At 41.1% G+C, this 20,296-nt stretch overlaps 1 protein-coding gene across 5 annotated transcripts in view; it reads right to left on the bottom strand.

The window, feature by feature from the left end:
- Nucleotides 1-1,677: 1,677 nt before the first annotated feature.
- The window catches only part of npas2 (neuronal PAS domain protein 2), a 68,577-nt gene continuing 49,958 nt past the window's right edge, over nucleotides 1,678-20,296 (bottom strand). For 4 of the 5 annotated variants that reach the window (XM_061248516.1, XM_061248517.1, XM_061248518.1 and 1 more), the window contains 14 exons: nucleotides 19,692-19,810; nucleotides 19,123-19,205; nucleotides 16,040-16,146; nucleotides 15,582-15,729; nucleotides 14,589-14,670; nucleotides 13,890-14,007; nucleotides 12,866-12,969; nucleotides 12,684-12,770; nucleotides 11,698-11,862; nucleotides 10,673-10,903; nucleotides 8,950-9,149; nucleotides 8,528-8,665; nucleotides 6,955-7,165; nucleotides 1,678-5,744 (listed from right to left, as the gene is read on the bottom strand). In XM_061248516.1, the coding sequence (XP_061104500.1) occupies nucleotides 5,562-5,744; nucleotides 6,955-7,165; nucleotides 8,528-8,665; nucleotides 8,950-9,149; nucleotides 10,673-10,903; nucleotides 11,698-11,862; nucleotides 12,684-12,770; nucleotides 12,866-12,969; nucleotides 13,890-14,007; nucleotides 14,589-14,670; nucleotides 15,582-15,729; nucleotides 16,040-16,146; nucleotides 19,123-19,205; nucleotides 19,692-19,810 (1,976 nt within the window). In that variant the 3' untranslated portion in view covers nucleotides 1,678-5,561. The remainder of the gene's footprint in view (nucleotides 5,745-6,954; nucleotides 7,166-8,527; nucleotides 8,666-8,949; nucleotides 9,150-10,672; nucleotides 10,904-11,697; nucleotides 11,863-12,683; nucleotides 12,771-12,865; nucleotides 12,970-13,889; nucleotides 14,008-14,588; nucleotides 14,671-15,581; nucleotides 15,730-16,039; nucleotides 16,147-19,122; nucleotides 19,206-19,691; nucleotides 19,811-20,296) is intronic. The other variant, XM_061248520.1, reaches the window with a different exon arrangement.

Genomic DNA, 20,296 nt, shown 5'->3' on the forward strand with positions numbered 1-20,296 from the left:
AACAGAAACAAAGAAGTGATGAACATGAGGAAATTGATGGACAGGAGATGGACTGGAGAATGCCTCAGGTATCCAACACTAGAAACAAACGATTTCTTAAAGTGATATTATAGTTTGGTGTGACATGATGTTATTACACCCTGAGTTCTGAGTTGCCCCACTGTAGGGAGGAAGACAACTTCAATAGCGAAGCTTATTGCTGAAGGTTATTCTCTGTACAATCATAGTTGCACTCACCATGCAACAATAACAAGCAATTATAATGGGCTCCAGAAGTAGGCCTAATAAACAACACAGATAATCTCAATGATTTTATTCAGTAATATCCACTAACAATTATTGTAAATAAAATCAAACAAAGTGAGATTGGCAATACAATTTTACTTGATCTATCTCTCAGATTAATGTTAATGTCTCTGCTAGGAGGTCATAGTTGTAGATGTCCTGCAGGACAATGATTCCAAATATACATCAGAATCCACATAGAAACAACATCCATGTTCTGCAATGGCCATCTCAGTCTCCAGACTTAAATTAAAAACCAAACTGAAGAGAGGAGTCCATAAGTACAAATAAAATATTCTGAAAAGTTCTGCATGGAGGAATGGTCAAGAATCCTTCCAAATGTGTTCTCTAAGAAGTTATAGGAAAATAGTGATGGCTGTCATCTTTTCCAGGGGTGTTTGCCCAAAGCATTAAATCAGGGGTCGCAATAATTTGGGCTTTTCAGAAAAAAATAGATTACTTAGCCTAATAAAACATTGACACATTTTACATTACATTTACATTTTAGTCATTTGGCAGACGCTTTTAATCCAAAGCGACTTACAAGTGCATAGGTTCTACCATAAGTCAAAGCATCACATCCAGAAACTAGCAAAATACACAGGAAATGCTGTTCTAAACATAGTTGTCATCAGAAGTGCATTTATTATTATTATATATTTTTTTTTTTGGGGGGGGGGGGGGGGGGGTTAGACAAGGATAGGGATATCAGAAAGGAGGGGCAGGGGAAATCAGGAGGGAGGACTAAGGTAGAGTTTGAAAAGGTGGGTTTTGAGTCTGCGTCGAAATAGGGGGAGGGATTCTGCTGTTCTGACAGTGGTAGGCAAGTCATTCCACCACTGAGGAACCAGAACGGAAAACATGCGTGAACGTGTAGCTCGACCGCCAGGTGCACGTAGAGAGGGAACCGTAAGGCGACCAGAGCTGGCAGACCGGAGTGGTCTAGCTGGGGAGTAGGGAGTGATCAGGGATTGTATGTAAGGTCGGGCAGTCCCCTTAGCAGCCTGAAATGCCAACACTAGGGCCTTGAAACGGATGCGTGCGGCAATAGGAAGCCAGTGGAGGCCAATGAGAAGCGTGAGAACCATGAGAGTAAATGTATTGAAATAAAAGTATATAGTTTACCTATATATTTGAACATAACATAAAGATTACTATCTGTGTTATTTGAGAAATAGTCTTACTTCTTCTTCTTGATTAATAATATCAATAATTCTGGAGCAAAATTTCACTCCAGCCTATATATATATATATATATATATATATATATCAAATGAACAATCCAACATTATGCTCTTGAAATATTTATTTTAAAGATGGAGCACATCATCTAGATAAAAAAAAAAGACCCAAATATCACATCACAAAGTTAATAAGCCGTTTCAGAATGTAAACCTTTTATTTTTATATTTATTTATATTTCTTTTGAAACAATATAACAATATGTTAAAGCTTATTCTGATGGTATCTGTACATAGAAACAAGCCATACAAGGTAATTGACTGTGCAACACCAACTTGCGCAACTCAAGAATATAAAGACTGCACCTTTCCCAATAAGACACTTCAATAATGATTCTGTTACAAAATACATCTGTTTGTTTTACTCTTAATCATAGAACATTTATAAATGTATTTCAATCTATTTGACATCATATAAAATAAACGACTTTATTCTAAAGAATTTTTGTACATTTTATAATACAATATCTACAAAAATTATTCTGCTGTGTGATGGCAGAAATGGCTGTGGTTTTGTACCAGTTTGTACCAGTCATTTTAATAATCTTATTTTAAGCCAGTACATGCAAAGGACCTCATTTAATCAATATTTCTTTTTCTGCCCAAGTGCCATTCCCACTGTGCCAGAATGAAAGAATTTAAGAACAATCCAGCACCTCACAAATGGACAGCCCAAATGTGAGCTGCGTATATCCAACACACCGTTGAAGCCTTAGGGAGTGACACTTGATGGAAATTATTCAATAAATGGGACCCGAGACACCAAAAACAAAAGTGCATAATAAGTCAGGGACAAACAATTGTTACAATACCAATAACAAATCAGTACCATTTAATCTAGTAAAGAAATCAAAATAAACAGATACAAAGTAATAAAATGAAAATCCAGAAAAAACCGAAGCAATGCACAGCAAACAGGCAATGGCTTCCAGTATTATTGTTAGTTTGTTTTTTGTTTTTTTACATAAATACCAGCAGTTAGAGAACTTAGTGACACCTGGGACAATACCGTTGCTTCGTGAGAAAATCGCCTTTCCTATACAGGAAGTGTATTTCTGCATTTAATAAAATTGTGTTAATATAGGCAATACACTTTCTTTTTACCAGGACTTATTGGCCTGATAAGACAAGCTGTGGTGAGTTTAGAATGCATGCGGCAGGTCCTGCAATGAGTATTCAAATATAAAAAGCATCAATTTCAAGTCTGCCCATTATCAATGACGGTGCATGCAAAAATCTGAGGGGAAAAAGCATGAAAAACCTTCTATGACACGAAACAAGATAAAGCAAGCCGAGCTCAGCGAATTGAAAGCTCTGTGGTATCTGTCACAGATACATATTGATAGAATTACATCAGACTAAGACAGAAAACAGAATTTAATTTAGCAGCCTTCTAATTTGCTAGTGTTCACCGAACTCTGAATTTGATCAGGTGCTTTCTGAAGAGTAGGTAACTCATACTAAACACACAGGAGGGAAAACATCTCTTTGAATGCTTACTACTGACATACATGGTTGAAGGAATGTCTAAGATATTTTTGTACAAAAATATTTCAATCTCATTTACACAGTACCTGGTTTATGCTATTAAATATTTCTCTTTTATACATCAAGACATATCTCTCAAAAGACATCATTTAAAAAGTATAAATTAAAACATTCTTGTTTCAAACAACATTGCACACAGTAATGGGTGAAACTGTGTAGAGGTCTTTGACAACTTTCGGCTTCAACCCTAGTACATCTCAACACAAACAGCGTCAGGCAGGAACATGACAGTGAAAACTGAATGGGTAGTGGGTAGGACAGTCATTCAATGTCCACTTTGAAGTCACGGATCTCAGAGACAGAGACAGGCTGTGCAGAAAACCAGACGACAGCAAAGTGTGAAAGATTGCCCGCTTATAGCACGGGTTTAAAAGCCAACCCAAAAATGACATTCACTTTCGAATCTCGGCAATCTCCGAATCAAGAGTGGTACTTCAAAACTGACTTTTACACCTAAAACTCTATGGATGAAGTGTAACCTCTCCCGTGTCAAGAACAATGTACAAAAGAAGCAATTAGTATTCATTTGTACTATAACTTTTCATTTGTACTATAACTTAAGAAAATAAGCAAATCTTCTTTAAAAAAATAAGTGAATCTGATCTTAGTCCTTTAGTTTTCAAGGTAGCAGTTCAATTACAGATCAAAATGAAAGACAGACAGCATCAGATGGTCATATGAAAAGGAGGGGCATTTCAAGTTTAATGGATTATTATCTGTTCAAGTCACTTCAGATATATTCAACATTGCAATAAAATCCTGTATGAAAAATATTATAACTGCATATTTTTTACAAAGAGAAAAGGTATTACAATGAATAATGCAACATACAGTGCATGGTGTTAAAAAGGCTATTGTTATTTAAATTGTTTAGTTGTTTTTCTTCTGCATTACATTCTTCACTATATATAAATGGACACCAAATGGGACACATTTAAAATGGTCAGTATGACTTGAGGATGTAAATAATAGGCCATGGAAATCTGAAAACCCCTCCACTGTTGCAGGTCACAAACTCTTATGTGACCTGCAAAAAGACGCAAGATAACGCAAGATAAAAGTAATCAGCAAATTAATAAAAACAAAATTTTAAAAATTCTGTCATGTAATACTGAGAACTTTGTTTCCACAAATAACCTGAGAAAAGGTAAATGTAATCATTGTATGACACCCACAATACACAATTCCTCATCATGCTGAACCCTTATTATATATTAGAGTGAGTTAAGCCATCTGAACCATGCATCACTGCACGTCTTTTGTAGTTTGTTGTTGGGAGCTGATGTACACTTGCATTATGATATCACTGTCATCCATGCCTTAATGGAACAAAAATTACAGCAGATTCATGCAAACAAATGATTCATTTTTGACAAATTAACAACGTAAAGCATTTGTATACATTTTTTTTGCAGAGGTGCAGATGCAAAGGTTTGAAAGAGTCGCATCTCATTTCTGTTTTATGGTTTTGACAGTGAACCCTTGCAGCAGAGTTCCCTGGGGAAACAGAATTGTCCAGCAGTAGGATGTTATGGCCTAATGGCATAACTGCCCAAGCTGAAATGTTTTCATATTTTAAGCCCTTTCCTATTACATAATCAATGTTTCCATCTGGATTTTTGTTTTTAAAGCTAGAATAGAAAATGGATAGAAATTAAGAGAAAAATGAGCCATTGCACTTAGATAAGTTGGTCGCCCAATATCAAGACTGTTAGATGGTTAAATACTGCATTCACTTAATACTGTAAGAGAGGGGATAGTCTTCTCTTGTTTTAATATTTACTTTTTAGTTTCATAGAGTGCTTCATTAGCTGTCCTTCTTTACCAAACCGAGCGGTGATGTCTGGCACAAAGCAACAGCGATCCGGTGTGATAGTCCAAGACTGACACTATTTTTGTGAAATGATGTGCACCTTTTTTCCAAACTGTGGCAATTACATGACATATTGTAAAACGTCTGTAACATTACAGTACAATAGCTAATGACAAAACTCAATCACCTTCTAAAGCGCCGATCACTAGCAGATACCTGCAAAAGGTACAGTACAGTGCAGATTTCCCCTTGGATTCATTTTTGTCTTGTATGAAGCCACGTAGAGCGTGAGACTCGATCAAAGTGGCCCTATCACAGGGATGGAGGTGAACTCATCGTAGCACATAAGTGCTTCTGTTCAGACTCTGTGGGCAGCACGTCGAGCTTCCACTGGTCCAAGGCAGCCTCTGCCCACGATCCATCCACACTTGTGTAAAGCACAAAAATAGAACTGAGTCCACACGAAAGGCAGAAACTTCTAGAGAAAGGCCACCTCAGTCAGAGCCTCCTATCTCTGGAATTGCCGTGAGAGGTCAGTTGGCTTTCGCTCGATGCCCGCTTGACACCCACTGGTGCTGCATGGCGTGAACACACTCTGCCCATGTACACCTTTGCATCTGGCCACAGAACCACAGTTACAAGAGGACAATGCCCCCTGGTCTGCTCCCCCGGGGCTACCGTGTTAGCATGTTCCGGAAGTCTGAGATGCTGCCAGTCTGGTTTTGAGAGTGACGGTGCTGCTGTTGCTGCTGCTGCGGCTGCTGGTGAATGTATCCCATAGTGCTTTGCTGCGGGATGTGGGTGGCCTGAAAGAGAGTCTGGGTCTGTCCTCCGTGTATGAGTCCCTGGGGCTGCATCTGCGGGTGAGAGGGAACGAGTGTGAACCCCGTTACTGTTAAGGCCCATCCACACCAACTACAACTATAACAATAACTATAACGATAGCCATAGATGAACGATAACGTTCTGTAAATAGTCTCTTGGCTATGTCATCTGCAATTTTGCACATTACATTATTACATTATTAGCATTTGGCAGACGCTCTTATCCAGAGCGACATACAGTTGATTAGACTAAGCAGGAGACAATCCTCCCCTGGGTTAAGGGCCTTGCTCAATGCAGGGTTAAGGGCCTTGCTCAAGGGCCCAACGGCTGTGCGGACCTTATTGTGGCTACACTGGGATTAGAACCACTGACCTTGCGTGTCCCAGTCATTTACCTTAACCACTAAGCTACAGGCTGGCACATGACGCCCTGAACATTTTGTTGGATTTCGATTGGCTGTCAGTGTTTTATCATTTATGCAGCAGTCCTGGGGAACCTGCCCCATCCCCCACGAGCTCATGGACCACTCCTACCGGACCCCCGCTCTGAGGTCATAGACTGCTGCAGCCCTGTCCATCCCTGTCCATGCCCACACCTCAACACATCCTGGACCTACAGATTCATCCCCTCCCCTCTGAACTGCATACTTTACATCCAATCATGTGGACTTTCTAGCTACTAGTTTGTCAGTTTAATATCTGAACTGTTACCATCTCAACCTATAGACCAGCAGAGGATGGGCATCCCCCTATAGCTGGGTTCCTCCCAAGATGTCTTCCCATCGGGAGTTGTTTCTTGGCACTGTTTGAGGGTTTTTTGCCCACTAGGGAGTTATTTACCTCATATGCTATTGGAGGGGTTAGGGCTGGTATTTGCCATTCTGAATTCCCTTCTGTTACTCTGCTACTCTGTTCCTGGAGATCTACCGTCCTGTAGATTTTCATTGCAGCCCAAGTTTGGCACACCCGATTCAACTGATTAGCAGCTCATCTGGATCTTTAGCTGCTGAACAAGGTGTGCTTTGCTGAGGTCGGACTGAAAACCAACAGGACAGTAGATCACCAGGAATGAGGTTGGTGACGTTGTTGGGACAGTCCGCTGGGAAAATAAAACCGAATATACAAATAAAACCGAAATAGAGCGATTTTTAAAACGACATATAGCTATCGTTATAGCTATCGTTCTTGGCGTGGGCGGGCCTTCAGACCCACTCTCACCACCCCTCTCACGGTGAGGCCTCACCTGAAAGAACTGCTGGGGCTGCTGCAGCTGCAGAGAGTGCTGGGCAGCTTGGGGCTGCGAGGCGTAGGCGGCCTGTGCTTGCTGGGGGATGAAGGTGTTGTGGGGGATCATGATGGGGGAGCTGAAGACGGGCGAGGGCACGATGACGGCGTTGCAGTTGACCTGTTGCACAGGCAGCGAAGGGGTGACCAGCTGCTGCTCCAGGGCATATCTGCACAGAGAAGCACTGGTTACCCCACAAGAATCACTGCTGAAAAAAACAATCTTGGGATTGGTTATGACTTAAGGTTCCTAGGGTTAGGACAAATTTAGGAAAAAAATGCTTTCAGATTCAGTGCTCTGGATATCTGGAACTCTTTACAGCAAACCCTGAAACTGAATACTTAAATGTCTACAAATGAATTAAAAGTGATGATAAATAATTTGGCTAGCCTGGCTTGTGAATGTTTTAAGTCATTTTAATTTATTTTTACTATGTATTTTAAGTTAAATACAATTATTTTTATTAAATTTCATTTGAACTATTTTGAATCTTAATTATTTATAAATTTTACATATTTTCCTTTCAAATTGTTGTTGTATTTATGTGTATATTCGGCACACTTGCAAAAGAGGGCTCCTACTCTCAATGTGCTTCCGAATTGAAATAAAGAAAAATTAATTAAATTAAATGAAACAGGTGATAACTGGTTGATCAGTTCAGAAAGCTGGTAGCTGGTAATTTTAAGGTGGTCGTAGCTGGAGTTTACACCAGGGATAACTCTGTTCTTTCGGTGGGAGCGCAGAACTCAACATTTTTGCGAAGCTGATTCATGTGTGAGAGAGGAGTTCAAGTCAAGCGGGTTCTGCAACACTGCATGCATCGTACATATTGAAATATAAACTTGCTCCTCATACACACCAGGCCCCTCCTGATATTCCACACTGAGCTTGTTCACTCAGCGCCAAAATAAGCTAGTTGCTCTCTCTTCCCTTAGAAGTCCCATATTGTTTACCTACACCTGTCTTATTTTAGGGCCTGATATACCTAAAATATGTTTGTGTGGTTTAAGTACCAAAAACAATCTCTAACCATTCTCCAGCGCCTCTCATTAACTTTACCAAGAACATGATGTTTTAGTGACTGTGTCTTTAATTCTTATTGTTATCGCTGGACAATGAACTGAACATCGTCTGTGCTGAGCGCTTGGATTTGTCCCAGCTACATGCTGAAGCAAACAAGCGTATTGTTGTGATGTCATAACCTCATGGAAGTCAAAACAGCTCGCTTAATTGCACATTTTATTCATACAGATTGTGTGGATTTATTTGGGACCTATAATGCAGTCAAGTTCACACACAGTAGAACTACACAGAATAGAGACTGGTTTCCCGTTAGTACAACAGCCACATGAAAAGCAAATGCTCTGCATTCTTTGGACTAAGTGTATCTGATTGACACAAGAGCATTGATGGATGTTAATTACAACCACTGCAGAGACAAAATGTAATGTGCGTTAACAAGCCACATGCAGGGCTTTAAGGTGACCATATCAAAGTTGCCAGTAGAGTGAGGTGGCAGAGACATACTCACTTGGTTTGCTGCAAGCCTGTATTGCACTGGGAGGTCTGGGAACTTCCATTGCTGTCTGCTATCAGGGTCTGCATTGGCTGGTTGAGCAACATGCTGCCGGTGCAGGAAAAATGACTAGTCATTTGAGGAACTGAGCTTCTGTGTAAATACAAGTAAAAATTGGAATGAAATCCCAAAATGCATTTGTCCTGCTTGTAACATTCCTCTTCTGCAAACAACTTGAAGAGCAATTGGCAACACTTGAATCACTTTCAGTTACCACCATTCCCCAACCCATCCCTTTAAACCTTCTTGAAAAAGATCACCTCATTCCATGTCCTTCTTAAAAAACTAGACTACAAAGCATTACAGATGGACTACTTCATAATAGAGCAGACAAGTAATTCTAATGATGAAGATATTGTTGGAGATGGGATACTAACCGTAGTTGTCCCTCTTGGCTGAAGTCTGCATTTGAATGTCTTTGGCTGATGTCCTGGGACATGGGCATTTGCAGGGGGCGTGCGCTGGTTTGGGAAAACATCATGGGGTTGCTGTAGAGAGGCATTGTCAGACTGGTGTGGGTCTGTACTGGAAGGCTCACTGTCTGCATCGCCGAGGTCCGTATAGATCGCTGCAGCACCTGCCGAGAGGGAGGACAGGCCCAGAGGTCATTTAATGCGCCAGGCTGAGGACAGACTAATCCCCCTGTACCCTACTGACTGGTGCCTGTTATACCAGCTAATGCAGAGAATCATTAAAAAGTCTCAACTTGTGATGTCCAACTCCAGTCCTGGAGGGCCGCAGTGTTTCCTAGTTTTTTTGTGTCATGTTCTTCATAGATTTTAAGGTGTGTGGATACCTCAGTCATTCAATGACTGAAATTAAGCACATAAGTGCAGGAACACACTGAAAACCAAAAGACACTGGACCCTCCATGATCTGAGATTGAGGTCATTGGTCTAAGCTGCTGTATCGCAATGCAGAGAATGGAGAATGAGGCCAGGATTCATTTATGGATAGTATGGGAACCCATATAGGGGACCCTCTGTATGAGCACGGCAGACAAGATACAGGAGATTTAGATAAAAAGTACAGAGGTCCTCTTGATTACATAGCATCCACTTTTGATTGAACTTGAAGTCCTTTTTTGTGGTGACTTGACAGAAAATGGCTGCCCCGATCAAAGTCCATTGTGATTACAGTCTCAGCATTCTATTTCAAAACAGAAAGAGTGAAGAGCCGAGATAGACCCTGAAACCACTGCTTGCTGGTAGTGTAATTACAGGAATTAAATCTGATGCTTTCAGTAAAACACAAACTTCCTCGCATTAGTCCAGAGACATTAAAGGAATAGAAACGGGTATGTTTATTCGACTGAAAGGAGACTATGGCCTGGTAAAATAAAAGCTTTCACATTTCGGCTGGATTTTGTATTTAGACAATTTCTGTTAGTTTGGCTCTGTACTCATTGATTTGAAATGGGCAGACCATCACCTTTAGTTTTAGGGTATTAAATAGTAAATACTTCTCACATAACGTCAATTTCTTCATATTGCATGCATCATGTACTGTATGAATACCAACACAGGGGGTTAAGGTAGTGGTTAAGGTAAATGACTGGGACACGCAAGGTCGGTGGTTCTAATCCCGGTGTAGCCACAATAAGATCCACACAGCCGTTGGGCCCTTGAGCAAGGCCCTTAACCCTGTATTGCTCCAGGGGAGGATTGTCTCCTGCTTAGTCTAATCAACTGTACGTCGCTCTGGATAAGAGCGTCTGCCAAATGCCAATAATGTAATGTAATGTAATGTAAGGTTTCAGTCCACTCCCCTTTGATGCACTGAGATGTAAGAGAAAAGAATGGCAAGAGAACAGAAGAGTCTTTTGCATCAGTGTAAAAAGCATATTTAAAATATAATTGAATTGAATTCAACTGGGAAGAAGCAGCTTCCTACTGCACTAACCCATTATGCTAACCCGACTCATGAACAACCAAAACCGGTTGAGGCTGCATAATCAATTTGCTCCTGACAACAGTCCACACAGACCAAAATGATGTTCCTGTATGGTATTCAGATTTGGGGAAATAGTGGTGAACTGTGGGGTGCAGTAGTATACGGTTCAGGGTACGGAGGGACAGGGACCTCCTGGAAGAAACCTACCTGTGGGGATGAGGAGCTGGCCTCTCTCAGGAGCGAGTGGGGTGAGGAATTATGAGAACCACATAGGGTCTGCTGGGATGACTGCCTGATGACCCCTGAATGAGACTGCTGGGCTGGTCTGCCTGGGCCTTGTTGTTGTTGCTGCTGCTGCTGCTGTTGCGGCTGTTGTTGCTGCTGCTGTTGCTGCTGGACCGGACTGAAGCCCATAGGAACAGAAGGCTGAAGCAACATCTATGGAGACACACAGCATTGTTAAAGCAGACCAGAGCAGGACACAGAAACAGCTTGGGTGAGCTGTGCGCTGTGTCAGAAAGAAATGACAGACATTACAATACATTTGTGTGGTTGTTGGATGTCAATAAAACATCATGTGACATAGTAAGAAAACCCGATTGAATTATAATTTCCATCAATTTGTTTGACCTACTTTGAATTTGCATGAGCTCACAAATCAAATACACTAAAGCTACCTATTCTTAAGTCCTTTTTATTACATTACATTACATTATTGGCATTTGGCAGACGCTCTTATCCAGAGCGACGTACAGTTGATTAGACTAAGCAGAAGACAATCCTCCCCTGGAGCAATGAAGGGTTAAGGGCCTTGCTCAAGGGCCCAACGGCTGTGAGGATCTTATTGTGGCTACACCGGGATTAGAACCACCGACCTTGCATATCCCAGTCATTTACCCTAACCACTACGCTACAGACCGCCCCTTTTATCCACAAGTTAGTCGAGTGGCATGGTGCCACTGTGCTTTAATCTCTCATTTTGTCCTGTACCACAGAGAGAAAAAGAAAGAGAACCCACTTTCCCTCTGGGAGGGTGGAACACATCAAAAACAGCCTGAGTCGATTCACTTTGATCTCCCACTTCAAATGCTTATTGAATGTTGCCATAAAATACTGCAACCACATATTCCATATTCCCCATTCCTGTACATTTTGGAGTGATGGAATCAGAAGTGTCAGAGACACGCGTGACATCCTGCTTGGCGAGCTTGCCACCATTTTGTTGTGCTCACCTGAATGTTGGAGCTGTTGACCAACTGAAGCTGCTCCCGGATGTCATGCAGCTCCTGCTGCTGGGTCATGATGTCGTCCTGCAGAATGCGTGTCCTCTCCTCCAGCTGCTTCTTCAGCTGGTGCATCACGCCCAGCTGCGGTTGCTGGAACTGGTACACCGGCGGCTGCAAGCAAACCAAGCCATTTATAATTAAAATGCTGCATGGGATGTAGCCTAGTGTAACAGGGTTAGCTCAGCTAGTTCACCCATAAGCACAGTGAAGTGTGGCAAGGCCCGGAGAAGGCTATCACAATGCTCCCCGGTGACGTCGTTGCCCTTGGCTATGGGCGAGTTTGGCTGACTGGTAACACGTTTGGACACATGAGAAGAGGCCGGGGTTCAAATCCCACCTCGGACTGTAAGTCTCTGGGATGCGAAAGGTTGGTGGTTCGAGCCCCAGTGTTGCTGCAGTTGGACCCTTGAGCAAGGCCCTTAATCCCACAGTACTCCAGGGGGGATGTCCCCTGCTGAGTTTAATCAACTGTAAGTCACTTTGGATAAAAGTGTTGACTAAATAACCAATTATATGGTGCTTTCAGCTTAAAAACAGCCACAACGCCTCCTTTTCATAATGCAATGTGGATGGAGTGGAACAGTAAAGGCCAGTTTATAGTTTGGCGATATATGATCGTTGCCACCCGTGATTATCATCTTTGATAGCTCGTCACAACAACTTTTAGTTTACACTAGAATGATGGACGATTTAATGACATTACTATCAACGTTGCGCCCATAAATTGAATTTAACTTTGACCCCATCGCTGGATCAATTTTCAAGGTAACCTTATCATAGAACATTCTCATCTGTAAGTGTCATTAACTAGATTTCAAAGTCAAACTTGAACGTTAGTGGAATGTTTGTGACAATATAGCCACATCAATCTTCCGATCATACATCGCCTAACTATAAACTGCCCTTAAAGCTGATTAAGGCTATAGACCAACCATGGTGGAGTGTTGACTGCAGGTAGGGGAAGGGGGGATGCTTGGCTGGGGGAGGAGGTCAGAAGAGTTTTGCCTCTGCACCAACGCCTACATGAAAGGAGGACAACAAAACCACAACCATAAGATTCACAAGCGTTTTCATAACAGATTTTCATAACAGATGCTGGTGGACGTGGGTGTACCTTCGAGCTACTAGGCTGGATCCTGGACGCAGCCTTCTCCGGCCTAATGGCAGCAGACTGGCGGGATGGGGTGCTTGCCTCTGTGTACCGAACTGAGGAATTTGCTGAATGAATCAGAAAAAAATTAGTTAATGTATGGTCAATGTCACATGAAGGTGCATTAAAAAAAGAGTCAACAAGCTTGAGTTCATTTCCCTGGCAAATGGAGGTTTAACAAAAGGATAAATAGCCTTTACATATTCAGTGTCAAGAGATGCCTCCTGTTCCGTGGTTCAAATATTTGCTTAATTTACAGAGTTTATACATGTGAAAAGCTGAATCAGGTGTACAAGCAAACATATCTGGTACATTGGTATGCCTGTAGCGTAGTGGTTAAGGTACATGACTGGGACCCGCAACGTCAGTGGTTCGATCCCCGGTGTAGCCACAATAAGATTTGCACAATCGTTGGGCCCTTGAGCAAGGCCTTTAACCCTGCATTGCTCCAGGGGAGGATTGTCTCCTGCTTAGTCTAAGCAGGAGACATACAGCATGGTTAAACTGTACTGTCCGTCACTCTGGATAAGAGCGTCTGCCAAATGCCATTAATGTAATGTAATGTAAAGTAAAAGTAATAATTAAAGGCCAGTTTATAGTCCAGCGATAGAATGTCTGTCACTCGACTGAAATTGCAGAATGTTTGAAGAGGTTCTATTGTCGCCCAATGTAGACTGTGCCCATTGTCCTAAGCAAAAATATAAAAATGCACTCCAGTCATCCAGAGTGTAAACAAAATGTTGCTGCGACCAGCAGAATCTGTTGCACGTGGTCGGTCACAACGACGCTGGACTATACTCTGATTCAATGAATCAAAAACTGACCAAGGAAACGAGGACAGAACATTTTCTTTTAATATATTGGGACACAGCTAAAGGAAATTAGTGGGAGCAATTTAAACCTTTTTTTCAGAGAAATGGCTGGCTAATCAGCAGTAAGGGGAAGTGGCGGTCTGTGTGTCTATGGGACGGGGCAGCTGGTTGCTTACATGCAGAGTCCGTGTGGGAGGATTTTCGAGAGCTGTGCGAGGACACGGATCGCGTCCCGCTCACTCGATCCCTGGGCCCCTCCGGGGGTGGAGCAATTTCAGCGTACACTTCATGACCCTACAAAGCAAGAGAGAACCATGGATACGGGCATGACAGCAGAATCATGGATACGGGCTTCAACAACTGAATGTCATATGATCATCCTAAATCCTCAAACTGCAGCAGGACACTCCATCTCAAGGGTTGAGAATTTTAATTCTCACTGAGGAAATAGAACTTTTCTATCATGTTTATTATCGGCTATTAACTAATGCTTTCACATTACGGACCTTCCCTTGGCTGGATATACTGTATAACTCTCATTTTGCAGTCAAATTTAATTAATATCTCATCGCCATTTGGCCCAGTTCTACACCTGACAACCCACAAATGACTCTTTAAAAGCTTTGTTGTATGATTCACACCTGTACCTCATATCCTCTTTCTGTCTGAATAACAATCACACAAGAATAAAAGGTTGCCAGGACAGCATGTCCTCTTTAAGGAAGTCAGAGCAATCACCATGGAAACGCTGGAGAGTCACAGCCGCCAGGTCAGTTACTGGCTTACCGGGAGATAGCAGTACACAAAGCTCCATACATCTAACTACCGATTCGCTAGCGATATACTTCAAACTGCAGTCATCATTTGAACCATACCTTCACGGATGAGGAGGCCAATTCAGGCAGCGTCTCTTCCAGATCGAGCTCTCTTCTCCTCTCTGCTCGCACATTAGCATAACTGCCAGGGAGAAACATTTCATGAAGGAAAGCAGAGAGCAAACTTCTCACAAGCCCTGTCTCCATCTAAGTTAAGCAAGCTAGTATATGAGCCACTCTTGACCAATGGAAACTAGTTCAGCAGGACAATTAGCTCCCCCTCCAAAACATTTAAGCTTACTCAACAGAAGTGGTTTATTTTAATGGTTGTTTAATTGACAGAATGTGTTAAAAAAAAATTCAATAAAGAATCCAGCATTCAACAATAAATAAGATGGGAGGAGTGAGTAGTGATGCTGCCTTTATGTCTTGCAGTTATGAAACATTTACTTATTTATTCTTTAATGTTTGTGTCTGTGTATTCCCCAGATATATGACTTTTTAAATGAAATTGTATTCAATATATATAATATCTACATTGAATGCAACTCTCTTCAAACATTTACAGAAGTAAAATGTAGTAACTAATTTGAATGGTTTCACATTTGTGTGCCCTGAGAGCTTGCAGGCTTTCTACACAATTGTTATTTCAGTTTGATTCCTCCTGCATGTCAATGGCGGTTCCTGAATTAACAAGCAAGAAGGCATTCCTTTTAAAAAAAGCACATAAATGCACATATTATGTCTGACAACCTTATATTATTATGACAACAGAACACATCAATAGTGTGTCAAATAACTTTCTAAAATGTGTCTTTCACTGGCTCAGAGGAAATGGATGATGGGAAAAGCCGTATTTTCCCAACGCTTTTCCCAACGTTTCTATTAAAGTAACATTAAGCCCTCAAAGCGAGAATGGAAAGAGGAGATGATATCCACAGGATACCAGGATTGTATTTTTGCCTATCAGCGGTCAGAATGAGACGTGCTCAGTACAACAGGATAACCCGGACATTTCCCAGCAGTAGAGGGCGCAGTGGTCGGGGACTCTACCTTACGACGGTGTGAGTGCACACGATGAACTCGGGCTTGGAGTTCCACTGGTGGTAGGTGATGTAGTAATGCGTCTGCAGCCAAATCCACTGCTGGCCTTTGGTCAGAAAGCGGTAGTAGCAGGACTTTCCTTTCCCGAACTGCATTACTGAACGGACGGAAAAACCGAACAAAAAGCAGGAATGTTTCATATTAACTGGCACACAAAGATTACAGACTGCCACAGCCCTCTGTCGCCGTGTGGCGTGATATATTTATCAAATTGTGCATATTTTCATTGTTTCTATCAAGTAAGATAATCAAACAGCACTCAAGGCCCCGTGTTTCTGCGTCGGCTTAATCTGAGTTCATTGCTGCGTGCAAGGCAAAAAAATATCACCTCCTAGCTTGACCTATTTTTCTGAGACGGCAGTCTGATGTAGTAGTAAAGAACGGGGGTAGAAGGGAGACAAACTCACATTGTTTATGACACTGTGCTATGAGTTCCAGATCATCCACATGATAGTAATCGTAGCCAGAGGTTCCCAGAACTTCGAAGGGCAAGTAGCCTATAATGGGCGAAGCTCTGAAAGGTGAAAGATGAGTCTTTGTGAATTCCCATTCATCACACACAAAAGAGACACCAACAGATAACACGTTCACCATAAGCAGAGAGGGGAATGGGGTTAGTTTTGTTGCCATTTTGAAACAGAATATCAGATAGCATCTCCTCAAAAGGGTGTGAGACAAAAGGATGCAACTGCACTGTCATACAGTAGTGATGAGACTCATAAACTCTCCTGTGTGTAGGGGGGGCAGAGCAGCATATAGTAAGGGAACTAGGTGTGCAACTCCGAAGTTATAGGTTCAATTCCCAGGCTATTGCTTCAGAAAATATCCACGTGCATAATGGATATTTATATCAACCTACAAGCATATTATCACTCAACCATATGGCCATCTGTTCTATGCAGCACAAAAATAATCATTGTGCTTGCACACAGTATTACGTCTTTCAATTAATCTCTTTGTCTTTTTGAAATTGTTCGCAAAATAATTGTTTTGTGTCACAAATGGCATTGTCTTTTTCTTCTAATATACGCTAGCAGGCCATACTGACTAAAGCAAAGGTACGGATAGTTTCCTTAATTAATATTCATTGTGAATAGTAATTCAGTAAATTGTCTCATTATTGGAGGAAAACCTTGAGCCACCTCTAAGGTGGATATGAGTGAAGAGCCATATTTTAAGCAAAATAGGGAACACAAGCTTGTAGAAATCGATTCTAAATTTTAAAAAGAAGTTAGCATAATGAAAACTGAGTGTTGAAATACGTATGTTCATCCATACGTATTTTAACAAATCTTTATTGCAAATTAACTACAGAGGACATCTTTGTTCTCCTAATTGAGGAAAAAGTCTATATCAATTTGTTTCACTGGAAAACACCTGAAGCTCCAGAACTGTGTGACCCAAAGCAGTCTTTCAGCAACCAACCAGACTGAGTGAATATGATAAACGAATTAAAGGTACTGATAATTTCTTCCTGAATTATTATTAATCATTTATTTTATTAGCTGGTGCCTTTTGTTACAGATATGGCTGCATAACCAGAGAACATTAAAATTTCTAATCAGTTAAGAATTCCTTGGAAGAATTCCTACATGGTCCCAATGCACAATAATACCACTTCCATGCAACAAGGAATATCTGGTTTTTGCACATAGAGATATACATCTAAACTCCAATATACACCAAAAGTGAAGACTATGTGAATACCATGGCAGGAGAAAAACTGTCAGCTCAAAATAACTTTGAGTAAATGTGTAGGCAAACAAAATCTATATTTCTGTTAGCTTACAAAATAGTGTCAACATACAGTAAGCTTTAAGTTCTGAAAACAAAAGAGTCTTGATATATGCACACATATCAAAACTATGAACAGTTAGGTGAACATATTTCCCACAAGGCCTCAAATAATAACAGCATACTCCTTCATTTTATTTTATTTTCAGCTGTTAACAGATTCTTTTACCCAAAGCAATGTATTCAGACTACATTTTACACAGCTGGATATCTTACTAAAGCAACTCAAGTGAAGTACCTTGCTGAAGGGCACGACAACAACAAAGACGACAACAACACCCCAGCTACTGTAGGAGCTGAAGCTACAAGCTTGGAGTAACAAGACCAGTTCCCCAACCACGAGACTCCATAAAACTGAGGCCCAATATAGATACAAATATTATTCACCAGCAGCCCTAAATCATTACAGAAAAGTAGAAACCCAAGGACCCCCAGACCATGAAGGGCCAGATCTCAGTTACCCTACAAGTCAAATGATTTCAGCTGTCACTCTCTGAGACAGGGGACAACAGGTTGCAGAGGGTTACAGACACGTAATTATAGCCACAAAGAGTTACAAATTACTCTCAGTTCGTAATATCCTTCTAATGACTGGGTTTGCGGCACGGATATACAGGCAAATTGAAGTGGATCTGCTGAGTGGCTGAGGATTTGCATCGCTGATTCTCCCGGCTTTCCGTGAAAAGCATCGGTGTGTAACTGCGGGAACAGCCCCACGCGCGGCTAGCCTGGCCTCGGGTGTCCCGAGGCAGCGGTGGAGCGGAAAGGAAAAACTGGAACAGGAAGGGAGTAGAACGCAGCTTTTTTTGCATTCATTTTACTCCCAGCTTTTAAAAATCCTTTTAAGAGCACTTCGGTGAGCGGTACATGAATCCCCGACGACAGGCTAACAGGATATCTGAAGCAGCCGCGTACACACACATATGACGATGTGACACCTGCCTATAAATAGCCGTGCCGATAGAAGGCACAAGACACAGCGGTCAGCTCCTCGCTTGACGTAACAGGAAAAGGATACCGGCATGCGAGGTCTGCGTATTCTAATCTTTCCACACCTCAAATAGCGGTCTGCCAAATCCATCCAACAAGTGCCAGGCCGCAGAGCTCACAATGAGTTTTACGGGGCTCACGGAGACGAGGTCAGAGAGGTGCTCCAAGCAGCATGTGAGTCGAGCGTGCATAGTTTTGCGCCTTATTTCCTGGCATCCATCCAGGTCATCGTTAACATCGTTAAAAAAAACAGAACCGCGTGTTCTAGAGTCTAGAGTCTGAACTGTGTGCTTCAGGGAGGAACAGAAAATTTCTGTAATTTTCAAGGTAGGGGCTACCTCATTGAAATAATAAGCCATTAAGAATAGAGTACACTTCTTTCATGCATTTCAATTTGACATAACCTCTAAGAAGAGCTTATCCATTTCCTAATTAGTAGTTTGTCTTTAGGTCATTTGAGGGTGAAGTTAACATGGTAACTGGAAAAACCGTAGTATAACGAGTATAATGACAGCTGCCATGTCCTTAGCCTTGACAAACAATTAAAGTCAAAAACCCAGTTTGGCAGGTTAAGCAATTATTATAACTGACTTGCCAAACATTTCATGAAGAAAGTGTAATGTGGGAGTTTACCTGTAATTTAAGGACAAATGTTGATTCAATACAGACAAAAGAGCAGATGAAAATAAATAATGTGACCTCTCACCTGTGATCTAAGAAAAGGAACTTCCATTCCAGACTATGTCTGGATGTAAATTCATCACAAGGATCTTCCACATTGCACAGATCCTGATTAATGACAAAAAAGTATGTTCAGGAACAGTAAATAAATTATATAAAATAAGATTATATAGATATATATAAGATTAAATAAGACTGTAGATTCAATATCCAAGATGCCATAAAACTATATTTAATCAGTATGTATTCATGTGACACCAAGATTACAGCTTCTGATTTCCTGACCTGGCTTGAAAATTCTGTTCCACTCACATTTAATATTGTCCTATTAATAATAATAATGAATAGTAAAACTGATTCCTCTTTCTTAAATATCATATTCTATAGACTATCAGAATTGTTTTGTAATGAGCAGAAACTGAAAACAAGTATCAATTAATAAATAATAAATACATTTAAAAACTGTTTCAAGTTTCCTCCTTGATTGTGATTTTATCAATTTTTGTGACACCTTTTTGATAATACTTGCACAATTAAAACCTTTCAATTAATATGTAAATGTAAAAATTCAGCAGTTGAAACCAGGGGTATTACCTTCAGAAACTGTGGAGTGACAAGTCTGACAGTAGCAACAAGGCAGACTTGTTCTTCTAGAGATGACTGGAGCGTCCTTGGTAATGCCAATTCAAAGCCATTACAGGAGGACGTAGGCACTAAGGAACAGTAACATGAAGTCTGTTGGTTATAACATTGAGGTATACCTGCAACTTCAAATAAGCCACAAATCCCCAACATACCCGTAAGGGATGCAAATGAATTAATTTCTAACTTTAGGACACAAATATCTACTGGAACTCTCAGGCACTTAGAGAAGGAAAGCACATTTCCTCATATGCAAAATTTTCCAGTCAGAGACTGAACTTGGCACACAACAGGGAACAGCAGCCAGGAAAAACTTAGGAAGTTTTGTCAGCGTTTGGTTAGGCCAGACAGACAGTGACATGAACGTGAACTTGAAACAGATCAATGTAATAGCAGTCCATGGCATGTCTGCTTATAACAGGACATACCACATTATATTAAAAGATGACAATATATAATATTGTACAAGTGAACTACTACCTGCATTAATCAGTGACATATTTCAAGGGCTGGTTTGTGGTGATTTTGCTCAAGGGTGACAATTACTTTAACTTCTA

The sequence above is a fragment of the Conger conger genome, chromosome 7, assembly GCF_963514075.1.
Source record: "Conger conger chromosome 7, fConCon1.1, whole genome shotgun sequence".
Lineage (NCBI taxonomy): Eukaryota > Metazoa > Chordata > Actinopteri > Anguilliformes > Congridae > Conger > Conger conger.